This window comes from Podarcis bocagei, assembly GCF_964188305.1.
Source record: "Podarcis bocagei genome assembly, chromosome: 2".
Taxonomy (NCBI): domain Eukaryota; kingdom Metazoa; phylum Chordata; class Lepidosauria; order Squamata; family Lacertidae; genus Podarcis; species Podarcis bocagei.
The window spans coordinates 54428361-54442596 of record NC_138126.1 but is presented as its reverse complement, the minus strand read 5'-3'; the positions used below and the strand labels follow the sequence as shown (position 1 = coordinate 54442596).

At 40.6% G+C, this 14236-nt stretch overlaps 1 protein-coding gene across 2 annotated transcripts in view; it reads left to right on the top strand.

The window, feature by feature from the left end:
* SLC6A1 (solute carrier family 6 member 1) overlaps positions 1–14236 on the top strand; it is a 77319-nt gene that overhangs the window by 49321 nt on the left and 13762 nt on the right. For both annotated transcript variants that reach the window (XM_081176713.1, XM_081176714.1), the window contains exons 2-8: positions 6325–6752; positions 7649–7780; positions 8629–8729; positions 11609–11718; positions 11833–11965; positions 13231–13365; positions 13693–13796. In XM_081176713.1, the coding sequence (XP_081032839.1) occupies positions 6515–6752; positions 7649–7780; positions 8629–8729; positions 11609–11718; positions 11833–11965; positions 13231–13365; positions 13693–13796 (953 nt within the window). In that variant the 5' untranslated portion in view covers positions 6325–6514. The remainder of the gene's footprint in view (positions 1–6324; positions 6753–7648; positions 7781–8628; positions 8730–11608; positions 11719–11832; positions 11966–13230; positions 13366–13692; positions 13797–14236) is intronic.

The window sequence follows — 14236 nt, the reverse complement described above, 5'->3', positions numbered from 1 at the left end:
GAGGAAGTGTATGAAAGCTGACTCTGTTGTATAGTAACATCTTTGCTTATACTGGTCAACAGTAAACTACTATTTTAGTTACATTTTCCATCTTACCTTGACTTTTCATCATATTATAGACAGGGTTGTTTTAAGGTTTGGCAGCAGTGAATTTCTCAATTTTGTCGCCAATGTAGTTTAAAGTTATTTCACTTCCTGCACACTGGGTTACTGGTTATTATTTATAAATGATTATTAACACATATTGTGCAAACAAAGGCCCATATAGGAGACAGCATCTTAAAAAGCAGAGACATCACCTTGCCGACAAAGGTCCGTATAGTTAAAGCTATAGTTTTCCCGGTAGTGATGTATGGAAGTGAGAGCTGGACCATAAGGAAGGCTGATCGCCAAAGAATTGATGCTTTTGAATTATGGTGCTGGAGGAGACTCTTGAGAGTCCCATGGACTGCAAGAAGATCAAACCTATCCATTCTGAAGGAAATCAGCCCTGAGTGCTCACTGGAAGGACAGATCCTGAAGCTGAGGCTCCAATACTTTGGCCACCTCATGAGAAGAGAAGACTCCCTGGAAAAGTATGCAACAACAGCAGCAAGAATACTTATTGTAAAGCACTGGAAGACTCAAGATTTACCCACACTGGAAGAATGGCAGACACAACTGATAGACTACATGGAACTGGCTGAAATGACTGGCAGAATTCGGGACCTGGGAGAAGAGACGGTGGAAGAGGACTGGAAAAAATTTAAAGACTATTTACAAAAACACTATAAACTGTACGAATGTTAGGAAAATGCACGATTGAAAGAAACAAGGCAGCAGTAAACTTTATTGTAAGATATATGAGAATAAGTAAGGTTTTAAGGAAATGATGGAATCTGAAGCAATATTATGTTCAAATCAAGTAGTTTAATTTATGACAAAATCATTTAAAAGTTGGAACATAATATCTGAGATTTATAAAATAAGAATGGAAGTAAGGTAACAAATTGCTGCATATAACTATATGATTGAGAACGCAGGGAAGGGTGATGTGAGGAAGTCCAAGGACCATGAAAATATGATTTATGAACAATTCTACTTTATTTCTATTTTCTCTTTCTATTTTTTCTTGTCTCTATAATCTTACTTTTACTTTTTTCTATTCGCTATTTGGTGATGGTATTTTGTATGTTATTTAAAAATTGCAATAAATATACTTTAAAAAAAAAAAAGAGGACGAGATGGTTGGACAGTGTTCTCGAAGCTACAAGCATGAGTTTGACCAAACTGCGGGAGGCAGTGGAAGACAGGAGTGCCTGGCGTGCTCTGGTCCATGGGGTCACGAAGAGTCAGACACGACTAAACCAGTGTTTCCCAAACGTTTTTGGGCAACGGCACACCTGTTTGCCGGAAAAAAATCTCGCGGCACACCACCATTAAAGCCCCGCCCCGTGACGTCAGCGCGCAGCGTCACGCCGGGAGGGACGCACAAAAGTTAAAGTTTTTTCCCTCCCCGCGAAGCAACGAAAGAGGGCGCCTCAACTCCGGGAGGTGGGCAGGGAGCGGGGGGAGCGGCCAGACGGGCTCCGCTGGGGGACTTTCGGCTGCCGGAGGCGGGGAAGGGGCGGCTGCAGCGGACCCGGAAGTGGTTGCGCCCATCGGGGGCGGTGGGAGCGCGCCGTGCGGGTTGGTGGGTGGGGGAAGGAGAGGAAGAGGAGGGGGCGGCGGCGGCGGCCGGAGGCTGGACGGATCCGCGCAGGGACGGCGCGCGAGCCGGGAGGAGGCGCGAAGAAGGAGGCAAGGCGAGAGCAGCGCGGCTCGGGATGCATTCGGACTGCCGGCTGCTGCGCCCGAGACGCGGGGTATGGTGAGCAGCCCGTCTCCCTCCCACGGAACACAAGGCAATGTTCGGCGGCACACTAGTGTGCCGCGGAACACCGGTTGGGAAACACTGGACTAAACGACTAAACAACAACAACATTAACACATATATTACCAAATGTGTTTCCAGGGTGCCTCAAATAATTAAATAAATAAACAAACAAACATGAAAATAGTACAGTTTAGAAGAGCAGCATAAAGCAGTAGAAGGGCATATTAAATGTTTTTATTTTTTTAATGGAGCTAAGTTCATAAATGCTAATCTATTATTTGGCTGTGCCTGCCTCTTAAATACATGAATGTGATGACATAATTTATTTATTAAAGTTTCCCCTAACCTTGACAGGATTGTATGCCATTCATTCTTCCTTTTTAGAGCTTTCTGGTGCTTATTTCTCAAGCCCAGCGTTATTTTAACATTGCATATAGGGCTGAGTCAATACTAAATGTCCTGTTTTAGTGCTTTCTAGTTGTTGAAAAAGCTTGTGTTGTGTATGTCAACAACTCTAACCAAAATTTCACTGTTTTTGTCTAAATCCTGGATACAAAGTGCTACTCACAGGAACTGTGGTGGAAGCCCCAATAAATAACATCTTGGTTTGGTTAAAGATTTTGGTAATAGTGCCATTCTGGAACTAGAGCTTTATGCAAAGGAGTTGGACAAAGTTATGCAAAGGTTTTTGCATAATTCTCATACCTAATCAATTAAAAATATGATTTTGCATACTAAAAATTGTGATTTGGGAGATCTGAGCAAATATTGCACTTATATTGCACTTATTTTAAACTGGAAAACAAAACTGGAAATCTTGATAACAATGTACTGATAAAAAGAAGAAACACCTCATTTGTGCTTCTAATTTTCATCAGTAGGTGGTGCTAGAAATTTGTGCACTGGCTATTTCAGGCACATTTCTATTATTCAGTGATGCCATCAATCTTTCTCCCAGATAAAGAAACTCACATTCATTGTGGGTATTTTTTGCAGGTGTCTAAATATTCTGCACACACAAATCTACACTCCTTTTTGAATTAGATTGTTAGGTTAAAAAAATATGAATTGGGGGCAGGACAGAATATTCTGAACTCAAATTTGAAAGAAAGGCCCTTAGGATGAATTTGGGAATGCAAATAATGTGTCATTGCCCCTGAGAATAGGGTAATGCTATTAGCAAATGTTGGTGCTCATGTGGAATCTGAGTACTATAACTCCTTTCCAACAACCCCTCTTTTTTCACATTTACAATTACAATCAAAAAAGTTAAGGAAGGTTATCTTCCCATGTCCTTTACTTCATCAGCATACATAGGAAAATATAACAGTTCCCAAAGAACCGATTCCAACTTGAACTTGTGAATCAGCAATGTTTACGAACCCAGATGACTGCAAGACAAGTGATGCTCTTTGGAAGGAAAAAAGAAAGAAATTCTTTCATTTCATCAGCTCATCTTTTCCTTTTCATCTTAATTGGCTCATCCTTCCATTTTTCTTTTTTGCCTGCTGTGTGATCAAATGGAATAAAGGCAAGAAATATCAATTTTTACAAGACAATAAAATAAAATGGAAGTTCGCCACAGTAAAGTGAAAATTTAATCTAGTGTGGATTATGATGAGCAAAGGAAGCCCAACACATTGAGGACTACAGAGACCCATGAAAATCTCGTAAAAATTTGAGCTGGTCCCAATAAAATGCATGACTTGTCTTTACAAAGTCTTACTCTACCAGATTCTGTGTATAAAATGGATTTGATTGTGTAATATAATCACAACAAGCAGAGGGGCTTGTACTTCAAATGGAGGTACACACATTTCTAAAAATGCTGGATGCCAGTGACTGAATGCAGTGGTGGACAAAGTGCAGGCACGCTAAATTGTTCTTTACCCAGCAGATTCAAAAAGATTGGTCTAAATACAATGCTGCTTCTCTGAGATGCAACTGTAGAATAAAGGGGAGAACAGTTTAGCTAAGAATTTATAGAAAAGAGTTCTGATTACTGACATTTTGATTGGAAATAATGGCCAGAAGGCTGTAATTGAAATGCCAATATATTTGGATTATAATTTATCACTGATGGGTTCCTCATCAGTCATACTGACAGTGCAACAATTGTCCATTAGGCATTCACTGAGCTATTTTTTTAAACCAAAGCTTGCATTCATTATATGCTTAATACTAAATATTCATTTTATCTTCTAGTTCTTTCAAACAATGAAAGTTGAAATGCATGGGTTACATCCAATGCTGGTCCACTCAGAGTAGACCCATTGAAATTAATGGACAGAACTAACTTAAGTCTGTTAAGTCCAACAGGGCTACTTTGAGTAGAGCTTAGTTGGATACTATCCTATGGATCCGTGTTCTATTTTAAAAAGTTTTAGTTTCATTGCTATAAGCATAGGCAGCTACTGTGCAGTCCATTGTAAAATATAAATATTTGGTGGTTTGGTGGTTTTTTTTTTTGCATGGGAGTTATCTGAAAGGGCAACAAAGTAAAATACCTTGGGAGGACTCTCCTTTGATGGAGGTTTCTAAGCAGACATTAGATGGTTATCTGCCAGGGATGCTTTAGTTGAGATTACTGCATTGTATGAGGTTGGACTAGATGACCCTTGGGCTCCCTTCCAACTCAACGATTCTGTGATTCCATTAGTACACAGTGTGACAAAGGTATCATAAAAATAATGTGATCATTATAAACCACTAGCTGAAATGATCACAACATTTGTGATAATTTCAGCTTCTGATTATGATGGTTCTCTCTGCCTTGTCTTGGTTCATTTACCTGAAATGTGTACTACAAAAGCAATTATTAATGCCATTAAACAATATTGTATTATCATAACCATAAAGTATACTTGTTGGCATGCATATTGCCTGTTTGTTTTTCTTCAAAGAAATCCAGCAGCGATCGAGGGAACATGTAAGTTAAGGTGCAAAGTTAGACCTGAATCCTAAGAAGGTTTCCCTTTGTTTCTTATGTTGTACAAGTAAGAATAGCATTATGACCAATTCACAGAGAAAAATAATCGCACCCTGCATTCAGATACTTGAGACACACCTGAATGGTGTCCTAGTGGTATGGGAGCAGCTTTCCAGGGAGCTGTTCCCACAACCCCACAAGGAGAACAGTCATAGTTCAGTGGCAAAGCACAAGCTCTGCATACAAAGGATCCCAGGCTCAGACCTTGGCATCTTCAGGTAGGCCCAAGAAAGACTCAATTTAAATCCTATTGAGCCACTGTCATTCATAGTAGATAATACTGATCTAAATCGGTCAAAGTTCTGACTCAGTATAAGACAGCTTCCTATGTTCAAATGCCTTAAACAGTCCATAAAGTGTAATTATTTGCTAACCCTTTAAAATCCAACCTTTGAGAAAAGATTAAAGGTTTTATTGTTTATTTATTTGATTTATCAAGTATTTGATTTATTTTTTGTTTATATGGTTAAACCACCTAATTCATAAGAAAGCTATTGTGATGGTGGTGGTGGGCACCAAAAAAGTACAACCACTATTGATAAAATCATAACTAGAACCAAATGACTAACAATAAACAGAATTAATTATCTAAAACATTTGAGAAATTAAAATGTTTTCAACGGATGACAAAACATCAGAATTGTAGGTGTCCATCTAATTTCAATAAGATCAGTGCCACTACACTGAAACCCTTGAATCAAGTAGAAGATAAAGGAATATGTGGCTTCTCTTGATGATCACAGTGATCTGGCTGGTGTATAAGGCAGTCTTTCAGGTAACCTGTTCCTTTAAACACAAATAATAATACATTGAGCTTAGCCATTGCAGTTTCCAGTAATATGCTGATGCAGAGCTGTTCCAGGGTGCAGCATTCAGCAGCATCTGTAATTTCTGAACCAGCCTCAAGGGTAGGTCCATGTCGAGCACACAACAGTAGTCCCATCTAGAGGTTACTAAGGCCTGCAACACTATGGCCAAACTCTCCCTGCCCAGAAACAGCCAATGCTGGAAGGAAGCATTCCTGACCACTGAGGATACGTCTACCTCCCAAGCTATGTACATGCTCCTTCAGGAAGGGAGCAACCCCATTAAGAACAGGCAACTGGTCTATTTCCTGAACCTGGGAGCTCCTCACCCACAAGGCTTCTTCCTTTCATCTTCATTTTATGATTGCTACTTCCTCATGTATTTTTTTTTAATAACTTAAAAAAAACCTGAGTGTAATTTTGAAAAACATGGTGTTGTGCATTTATCCGTGCATCATTTGTTTTGTGAATTGTTGGGTGTTGACAAATGTCATGAGTTAAACTCCCACTCATTCCAAGAAGGACTCCTGTATTTAGATAAAAAGTACACTTTCATGGCTGGTTGTGATCAAGGGCACAATCTGAAAATACAAGTTACTGAAAGGATTTGAATTTAACTGTGATCGTTTCTGTGTAAGGCCCAATTTAAAAAATCTCCTGGTCTTGTTTTGCAGATCAATACGGACACCTATTACAAGATACCTGTTTGGATTTTAACACTCTCAAGCATCACCTCCACTGCTATTTTAACAATCCCATCAAGCTTTGGTTGGGTAGTCAACAGCCGCAAAGCTGCTGTCCACGTGGACTGGTGCTGACATTTCTCGTCCAGCTGCGAGAGCCTCTCCATCTAAACCTAGAGACATGGCAACAAATGGAACAAAAGTAGCTGATGGACAAATCTCCACAGAACTCAGTGATGCCTCAATCACCAATGACAAGCCTAAGACACTCGTGGTCAAGGTGCAGAAGAAAAAAGGAGATATTCCAGACAGAGACACCTGGAAGGGGAAATTTGACTTTCTTATGTCCTGTGTTGGCTATGCGATTGGCTTAGGAAATGTTTGGCGGTTTCCATACCTTTGTGGAAAAAATGGAGGAGGTACTTATTTCATTTTATGTAATTAAGTGCTAAATATTTTTTATCAGAATCCACTACTTCCTGTTAATCTTACAAGACCAGCAGCAGAGAAGGGAGAGCAGGCTGAAGTTCTTAACACAGGTCTTTCAAACTGCATGATAATGCTTTTTGGAAAGGCACGCTAAACAGATTTTACTACTTGCACACTGGATTCCTTGGCCATGATAGCCGATCACTTCAGTGAAGGATGACAATCGATGTATTTTGAGTTCCCATCTGGTTGGTTTGGAAGGCAGCAGAACACTTTCCCTATTATTCATTTGGAGGAGAGCAAAGAGGCTCACAGGGACTGCTCTGCTGATTCTTTGCCTTGTCCCATTCAGAGTGCCACCATGATATACTATTATATTTGGCGGCAGCCACAGCAGCTAGGTTTTAGGAAAAGGATATGCCTTGTGTACTGTGAGAACATCTGCTTTTGCCTTTATCAGGAAAGCAGTCTCTTCCAGACTAATATGGCACCAAAAAGCCAGGTTCTGCAGCCAGGTCAAGGTTATGTCAGGGTGCTCAGTAGCAAGAGTAACTCATTCTTGCTGTGACACAAAGCAAGACCCTCCTGGTGGTATTAATTGCTGGTGAAGGCTGTCTGCTCCTATAATAAAAAAAAGAGGCAGAAACTCATCTGCAAACATTCTTTGTAACATGTGACTCAGCTCACGCTGCAAAACAGCAAAGCATATCCCTAACCATGCATACAATTAGGGCAATAGTATCAGAGGAGACCTAGAGCAACTAGGTCAAAAATAGTGTTCATTTGCTTTCTGCTGCATTTAAAGGAAAAAATGAATGTTGAATTCTTGCTTAATGATACATATGTTGGTTTTCAGCATAATTGCTCATTTTTTGTATCCTTTCAGGAGCATTCCTGATTCCATATTTCCTTACTTTAATTTTTGCTGGAGTACCCCTGTTTCTTTTGGAATGTTCACTTGGGCAATACACATCCATAGGAGGTCTTGGAGTTTGGAAGCTTGCTCCAATGTTCAAAGGTACAGTGTTGAGTTAAATACAATGCTATTAATACCATAGTAGGTGTTAACATTCAGGTCATTCTTTTACCAATTTAATACTGGCCCACTTTTTCTGGACTAAGAATTCAAAGTTATTTAAGTATATTAAAAGATGCACCAAACCAATAAATATTTATTGCAAAAGAAATAATAAAATGATAACATAACTCTGAAATTGCACTTTTACAACAAGCCAGTATAAACTCTGTCTATATGAGAAAAATAGACCGAATAACCAGATAGTTCTGCAATTTAATCCCAGGCATCTCCACCTTTTATCCTATTTTTCTTTCCATACACATCTCTTGACTATGGCCAGTGTTGCAATGTGTTATCCTCAGTCTCAATTTCTCAGTATATTGTTTCCAGCTGTAGGCTGGCTAAACATTCAGAACCCTTATTTCATTTGGCAACAGAACACTGCTTTCTAATGAGGCACTCTCTTTCCTTTGCCCAACAACCCTAATTTGCTTACTTGTAGTGCACATAGCGACATTTCTTGTGATATCTCTTCCCCCTTCACGTGGTTGCTCCCTGCCCATAGCAAAAGGGTTATCTGACTTTGTAGAAACATAAACTGAAAGTGTAGTTTTTTTTGTGTTACTCTTCAACCCTCATTAAGAAGACTGATACCTCAAACTGCAGTTCACGTAACCACTACTTTCTCATAACCATTTTCATCTTAGTATAAGTGCGCAAAAACACATAGCAATTTTGTCTTATTTAGGTTTACATCCCTCCAAATGTACTTATTATTGTTATATTCTGAAACTCTACTGCTAAGAATATGAGTCCTAAAATGCTCTGATATGCTTTTCTCCCTATAGGTGTGGGATTAGCTGCTGCTGTCCTGTCCTTCTGGCTTAATATTTACTACATTGTGATTATTTCCTGGGCCATATATTACTTATACAACTCTTTCACCACAGTAAGTGATCTTTCTTCTCATGTTTAAAAAACCCTCACTCCTCTCATCAATCCCTCACCAACTTCTTCACAAGTTACTTTACTTACCTAATGGACAAATCATTTCAGCTTCTCCTTTCTGTTGCATAGGGAAATGATTTAAATTGGATGAACTTGAAAACTGGAGAACAACAGTTGTGTATGGACATAGATTAGGACCTAATAGCGTTGCTAGGAAGTCATGCTGATTCCTTGACCACTAAAAGTTCCACCCATAGCATTTTGAGATTCTATTATTCCAACAGGTATTATAATGTTTTGGTCCATAAAACACATCATGGCAACATACTGGCGTAATATATAGCTTTAATTTCCAGAGGCAGCCAGAAGTTCATATAGCAATGGCCTTCCTCTATTCCACAGGTCCATATATTTATTTTTAACTATTTCTTTACTGTCTCTCACATCAACCTTGAGGTGGAATACATCTATTTCAAAACTTTAGGGCATGTTCACATATAACCAACCACTCCACCCTGCCTACCGAATGATGGTGGCAAAGAAAGCTTACTTCTCCACTACCATTACATCTGCAAGTAGTCACCCAAAAGAGTTTTTTCAAGTGGTGAATGGTGTTGTGTTTTTTGTGTGTGTGGTTTTTTTGCTTAATCTGGACAAGCTTCTTGAAGAACTGCCCCCTTGACTCTTGCACATCTTATCTTCTTTGAGTGAGCCATAGAAGGTTAATTAGGTGGGCCTAGGGAGTGATTAAGAGGCATTGGTTGGTTCCCTCCTTAAGAAGACCTCCCTGCACCCAGGGACCATACCCTTGATATGCTTGAGAAGGTAGTGGTGGTCCAACTTCAGGGATGCTAGGAGGAAACCGTTTCCTTGGATCCATTCCAATCTGGCCTCAGGCCTAACCATGGCACTATAACTGCCTCGGTTGCCCTAGTTGATCACATCTTTGGAGAGAAAGATAGAGGGTGTGTGACCCTGCTAATTCTCAGTCTTTTAGCAGCTTTTGATACTGTTGGCCACAGTATCACTCTGGAGCATCTCAGGGAGGTTGGGGGCACTGTACTTCAGTGGTTCCACTTCTACCTCCAGGACCATTTCCAGAAAGTCATTATGAGAGGCTACTATTTGGTGTCATGGAAGTTTTCTGTCGTTTCCCACAGGGTCCCATCTTGTCTCCCATGTTATTTAATGTCTACATGAAGTCTCTGGGAGTTGTCATCAGGAGATTTGGAGTGAAGTGTCCTTAATGTGTAGATGACACCCAGCACTATCTCTTTGTTCCAACTGAATCAGGAGAGACAGTTGAGATGTTAAACCTGTGCTTGGAGACAGTGACAGGCTGGATGTAATCCAATAAATTGAAGCTGAATTCAGAAAATACAGAGCTGTTATGCATCCTGAGTTCTCACATCCAGGAGCTGGGAAGGACAGCCTGTTCTGGATGGGTTTCACTTCCATGGAAGGAGCAGGTCTACAATTTAAGGGTTCTTCTGGATTCTGCTTGTCAATGGAGGCTCAACTGGCCTAAGAGGCTAGGAGTGCCTTTTTCCAGCTCTGGCTGGACCACAAGCTGCAGCTCCTTTTGGACAGAGATGATTTGGCTATGATATTCCAGGTTCTGGTAATTTTCAAACTGGATTATGACAAGGAACTCTATATGCGACTGCCTTTGAAGATGGCTTGGAAACTTCAATTGGTCCAAAAATGCAGCAGCCAGATGGCTGGCTGGGGTTCCATTTAGATTTCACACAACCCATGTTTTAAAACAGCTGCATAAGTCCAGTACAGCCATAGCCCAGCTGCATGGGCAGCAGGAATGGATGTGTCGGTCTTCTTAATTTATCTTTTGCATGTGTTCACCAATACATGTATTCTATCCAGTATCTGTGTGCATTTCGCCCTGCACAGATTTAATATTTTACAATAAAAAGTGCCTCAAGTGCTGGCTTTAACACATTTTCTCCCTCTTTCTTTTTTAAACAGGTACTAGCTGTCTGCAGCAGCTAGAAAGCATAGCTGCTGCCATACCCATTGAAAATTTGGCCAGAACTGTCCCTGGGATTGACAGCACATGATTGATGGCTTCCTCCATGGGTTCATAGGGGCAGCCATACATTTTTCATATGAAGTCCCTGGAATGGATGACACATAATCGCATCCTGTCAGCCCAAGGGGCTTTTCTGACCCCCATCTTCAATGCAAGTGGTGTGAGTTGTGCTTTCTAGAGGCTCCAGGTGGCTAGCACGTTACCACCTGCTGTTATAAAGTGTGTTAAAGTCAGGCCTCAATCAACCTCACACAAATTGGTTGTGGTGCAGAATTCCTACAGAGACCTGCAATCTGATTGTTTCAGAATGCACTTGCCTAGGAATTCACAACCAACACATTTCTAATGGACCCATAAAGTGGTAGAGCTCTTTTTAGCAGGCTCCACCAGAATAACGTACAAAATGGGTCTGAGAGAAAAGGCTAGTAGGAAAAGAAACACTCAACTCAAGTTAAATTTTTGTTTCAGCTTTAAAAAAGAAAAAGAAAGCATGTTTGGTTCTTCCTAATTGTGAAGAGTAAATCAGAAATGCTGGAAAAAGATTAGATCAGTGCCACTCTTCATGTCCAATAATGTACTGTGTGTCTTCAGAAGTATGCATATATAATAATGTAAGTCAAGAACATTTAAGAGACAAAAGTTACAACAGAATATTGACAGGCATGAACTCTGTGGAAGCTTAATGCCCTGAAAAATTGGAACCAGCTTAGTTTTAACATTGGCTATCATTTCTAAGCGAGCATGATATACTAGCTGTTAGCTCTTAAGATGACTTTAAAACACTGATGTTTTTATCTTCTCTCCCCATTCTTTATCCTTGCCTTTTTAATTAGAATCTTCCATGGAGACACTGTAACAACCCCTGGAACACAGACCACTGTTTCTCAAATTATAGTATAGCAAATACCACCAACATGACAAGTGCTGTTTTGGAATTCTGGGAGTAAGTTGAGAAAAATCTTTTCCTCATCCCAATGAATATGCTCAGTTAATTTCTTACTAGATGTATAAGGTCAGCTAAGTTCAATAAATTTATACATTTCCTCTTTGATTTTAGACGTAACATGCACCAAATGACAGATGGATTGGAAAAACCAGGCCAGATCCGTTGGCCATTAGCAATTACTCTAGCAATTGCCTGGATTTTAGTGTATTTCTGCATCTGGAAGGGGGTAGGCTGGACAGGAAAGGTAAGAATATGTTCTAAAAGCCTGTACATTGTAATCAGAGTCAGCATAGAATTCTAAAGCTTCGAAATAGACTAGCCTTGCTGATACATCCTTCCATGAGATATGAATGTTAATGCCCTTTTTAAAACTCTTTGGATACCCCTGTAAATTACTAGAGGGATAGTGGTGCTAGTCTGTTGCAGCAAAAAACATAAAGACTCTTCCAACACCATAAATATTAACAAATTTTATTATGGCACAAACTTTCATAAACTTGGATAAAACATGCAAGCTTTAAAGGCGCCACAAGATTATTGTTATCTGCTGTAAGTTGTATTTCAAGCATGCATATATATATTCCATTACTGTACAAATTGAACTTTTAAGTTTTTAAAAGTGAGTAGTAGGTAAAGGACCCCTGGACGGTTAAGCCCAGTCTATAGGGTTGTGGCACTCATGTCGCTTTCAGGCCGAGGGAGCCAGCATTTGTCCACAGACAGCTTTCTGGGTCATGTGGCCAGCATGACTAAAACACTTCTGGTGCAACGGAACACTGTGACGTAAGCCAGAGCACTCGGAAACACTGTTTACCTTCCCACCAACCTAGCAGTTCGAAAGCACGCCAGTGCAAGTAGATAAATATGTACTGCTGTAGCGGGAAAAGTAAGTAAGAGCAGACTTAACTATGAAAGGTGGAGGGCGGCAGTCCGTACAAGAAAACCATGCATGGGCATGTCTAGCAAGGAGGGGATTCTGTAGCCCTGTGCTTAACATGCAAGAAGAAAGAGCAGAGTACTGTTGCATCTGTCTCAGACAGGGGGCAGTGGAAACTTTTTCAGTTTGAGGGCCACATTTCCTTCTTAGTAACCTTTTTGGGGGGTGGCCACATGCTAATCGTGGGTGAGGCCGGAGGCAAAAGTAGGCAGAGCAACTAATATGAATTTTAACTTCTCTCAGTAAGCTAGTTTCTACACACACTGTTGCACACCTCCTCTGTCCTCCATCCAGGCAAGTAGTAAGTATTGCAGCCAGGCAAAAACACTTAAGGAGGGTGCAAAGCAGGGCTTACAAGAGGAGAGCTGGGATGGGGGGGTGGCCTAGGAAGAGTCATGAGGACCTAGTATGAAAGTCTGAAGGACGGCACTTGGTCCCTAGGCCTGAACTTCCCATCCCTAGTCTTAGATTCAGATATGTACAGCATCACCACATTTATTTCCCCTGTATTTCTTAAACCTCAGTTTTAAACTCATTCCTTCTAACGCTACGCACCCCATTCTTTGTTTCAGGTAGTGTACTTCTCTGCCACGTATCCATACATCATGTTGATTATCTTGTTCTTCCGTGGAGTAACATTACCAGGAGCAAGAGAAGGCATTTTATTCTATGTAACTCCTAAGTTTGAGAAGCTCTCTGACTCTGAGGTAAGCATTCAGGCCTGGTAACCTAATAATCCTATGGGGAGGAGTTCAAGTGATGCACTCTTCTGATCATTCTGTTGGAGCAAGTGTTTCTGCATTCCAGATTAAATCAAACCCCCTCTGCTCTCCCCTCCATGTGGTGTTCTGGGGTTTCTCCTGTCCTACCAGGCATGTTGCACTAGCAGGAGCCCTTGTACTGATTTCTGGGCCATTTGTAGTAGTATTGCTCATATTGTCATTGCACGCTCATTATTTATTATCACCTGTTTGTAACTATATATAAACTACCAATCATAGCCATGTGGCCTTGTCTTTGTCCTTTATGACTAGGTATGGCTGGATGCTGCCACACAGATCTTTTTCTCCTATGGTCTGGGTCTTGGCTCATTGATTGCTCTTGGAAGTTACAACCCTTTCAACAACAACGTTTACAGGTAAAGCAGTTACCATTCTTTAGTAGCCTAGATTCCTAGATGCTGCAGATAGGGAATATTTGATACAATTCACAGGGCACAAACATAATCCCTCAGAAGCTGAAAGGGAACAATTCTCTCCTACTGCACACAGAGCACATGGTGTTTCCAGATTCCTCCCATACTGGAGGAGCAGCTGTATTGTTCAAGGAGAGATCCTCATGAGATGCAAAGTGGGCAACATCATTCCTTCTAATACTTCATTTGGATGCTTTGGTCCCTATCTGTTTTGGCAGCAAAATGGAGCCATTCAAAAGTACTAGTAGTGGTTTCCACCTTTTTAAAAAAGGTTCTCAGCAAGGACCTACATTCAGTGTGGCTTCCACCAAGACCTATGCTTCATTTGGGGTTAGAGAGGAATATGAAGAAATATCTTATGGAGACCCTAAATTGATCTGCAT